Raw genomic sequence first — 2378 nt, forward strand, 5'->3', positions numbered from 1 at the left:
AACAGTAGTGTATAGGATTTCCTAAAGATGCTGAGCTTGTTGAATGGATTCAGTTCTTTGGTTCTGTCCAGACCTCCATCTGTCTGAGTATCCTGCTGCTGGAAGCCTGGGATCTTCTTCATCTCTGATATTCTTCTGCTGGAGATCGTTTTCCAGCCTCTTCCTCTTTGCCTGCTTGCTTCCTCTGGTCTTTACCTAAAGTTGCTTCTGTGTTATTAAATAATAAAAAGAGTCATTAGAAAATGCATTTCAAGGGAAGGCTAAATATGCAGCCCACCACCAAACTGGCAGGGAGAGAAAAAATGTGATTGCAGAACTTCTGGATAAAAGCATGTTTAGAGTGAGGGATTGCTGAAGAGTCAATGAGTTGCAATCAGCTGGTTTTCCTTAGAAAACTTTGAATCAATCTTACTGGATGATCTGGTGGATCTGGATCTATAAAGTGCCCTGAGATGACATGATGCGAATTGGAGCTATAGAAATTAACTGAATAGAACTGAACGAAATTAGAGGAGAGCAAAGATAGATTAAGGAAATAGGAACTCCACTACTGCTGCTAGTTTGGTTGAATCATAGAAAACTGTTCATAGATCCAACAGCTAGTGCTCTGATGCAGGGATGGAAACTTTCTAACATTTCTTCCCGAAATCCTAAAAAAAAAAAAAAACAATAAAAAAACTGCTTTGTTTATTGTGTTTCTATAATTTTATCAGTGTAATAAAACCTAATAGATTAATATTATAATGGAATTTAAACTGTAAGCAGAGTCACATGATGTGATGTTTGCTCCGGGATAAACTTTGGAACATGGATGTTTATTAGTGTGAAGAGTGAAGCTCAGGTAGGCCAGATACACTTAGAGCCCGTGTTGCCATACCAGGCGGATATTTTGGTCCAATATGGATTCCCGACCCTGAGCTGGAGGAAGAGAACACCTATTGGTTTAAAACTCCTCTCCGTGTTTTCCTGGTTTACGCAGCTTTTATTGCTCCTCCAACCAGAAAGAAGCAGAATCATGAAGGGCAGCTGGAATCAGGACAAGCTGTCCCTCTGTCCTCTCACTGTGTCCATCTCTACATCCTGACTGCTGCTCAGCTAAATAAACATTTAAGCGAAATCTACTGAGCTTTGCTTTGCTACCATTTTGTTCTTCTTCTTCTTTCTGTGATGTCAGCAGAAGTTTTTCTGCCTCTGCAGATTAGCTACCTGTGCGTCCTTCGCGCTGTGGGTCGGAGCGCCGGAACACAGCCGGACCAGAAGACCAGGATCAGGCAGTTGGTCAGCAGCACCATCCTCATCTTCCTGGTGTGCTTCTCACCATACCACGTCTTCCTGCTGGTGCGAACGCTCTTTGAGCGCGACTGCAGCTTTATAACAGGTGTGTTCTCGGTTCCAGGACCGCATGATGAGTCATGGAAGGTCCTTAACTCCTCTTTGGACTTTCCAGGGATCTTTAACTACTATCACCTGTCCCTTCTGCTGACCACGCTGAACTGTGTGGCAGACCCGGCCCTCTACTGTTTCGTCAGCGAAGGCGCCCGGCGAGGTCTCTACAGGGTCCTCGTCAGACCTCTGAGCAAGATCATCTTCTGCTGCTGTCGCCGAGGCAACGCCAGCCCCATCAACCCGGCCAGCGACTCCCATGAGGTGGCAACGGAGGAGAATAATGGCAATCCCGCCGTAACGCTGCTGAACCATACCTTCAGGCAGAACGCAGACGGAGACGTCATCCCCCTGAGCGTCAGGAAGGACTCCTGTCCCCAGGGCGATGAAGGAAGGAGCAGCTGTGTGGTTGGCTTGAAGGAGGACACCACCCAAGGCGCCGCTGAAGGTATGGGGAGGTAAGGACCATGGAGGCTGCAGAGGGACAGAAGAGAGACAGCTGGCCCACCTGGTCTCTGAATCTACCAGATGTTTACAGCTGGGTGGCGAAGATGTTCTCCTATAGCCCCACAGGAAGCCACCACAGAAAGCTGCTCTCCACTTCCTTCCTCTGTCGCTCCACACTGAGGCAAAGCTGCTAGACGGATCAGAACGGGCCTGGTCCTCATTTCATATCTGCTCTCTGTCACATCTGTTCATCAGTGTGGAGGTTCAGCCATGTGACCAGGTTCTGGTCCTGGAGATGATTGGTTCTGGAGCAGAGGGTGAATCTGGCACCGCTGTTGGAGACCAGAGCCCAGAAGGCTCCTGTGATGCTCCCGAGCTACTGATCCATTTGCTTTTATCTGAGCTCTGATTCTTCAAGATCTTCGGAAGTTCAATACCACCTGTGAGGCAGTTAGCTGAAGGAGCTAACCAGGCTCTATATGGGCCCTCTCTGAGCCCTAACTGGGCTATATCTGAGCTCTAACTTTGCTCTCTCTGAGCTCTAACTG

The 2378-nt window shown here is 47.8% G+C and overlaps 1 protein-coding gene across 1 annotated transcript in view; it reads left to right on the top strand.

Moving 5' to 3' along the window:
* LOC107101555 overlaps positions 1–2359 on the top strand; it is a 14879-nt gene extending 12520 nt beyond the window's left edge. Inside the window, exons 8-9 of the mRNA XM_015400508.1 lie at positions 1198–1378; positions 1448–2359. Of these exons, the coding sequence (XP_015255994.1) occupies positions 1198–1378; positions 1448–1845 (579 nt within the window). The 3' untranslated portion in view covers positions 1846–2359. The remainder of the gene's footprint in view (positions 1–1197; positions 1379–1447) is intronic.
* The last annotated feature ends 19 nt before the right edge of the window (positions 2360–2378 follow it).

Source organism: Cyprinodon variegatus, unplaced genomic scaffold, assembly GCF_000732505.1.
Source record: "Cyprinodon variegatus isolate N-32 unplaced genomic scaffold, C_variegatus-1.0 Scaffold1112, whole genome shotgun sequence".
In the NCBI taxonomy this organism is placed as follows: domain Eukaryota; kingdom Metazoa; phylum Chordata; class Actinopteri; order Cyprinodontiformes; family Cyprinodontidae; genus Cyprinodon; species Cyprinodon variegatus.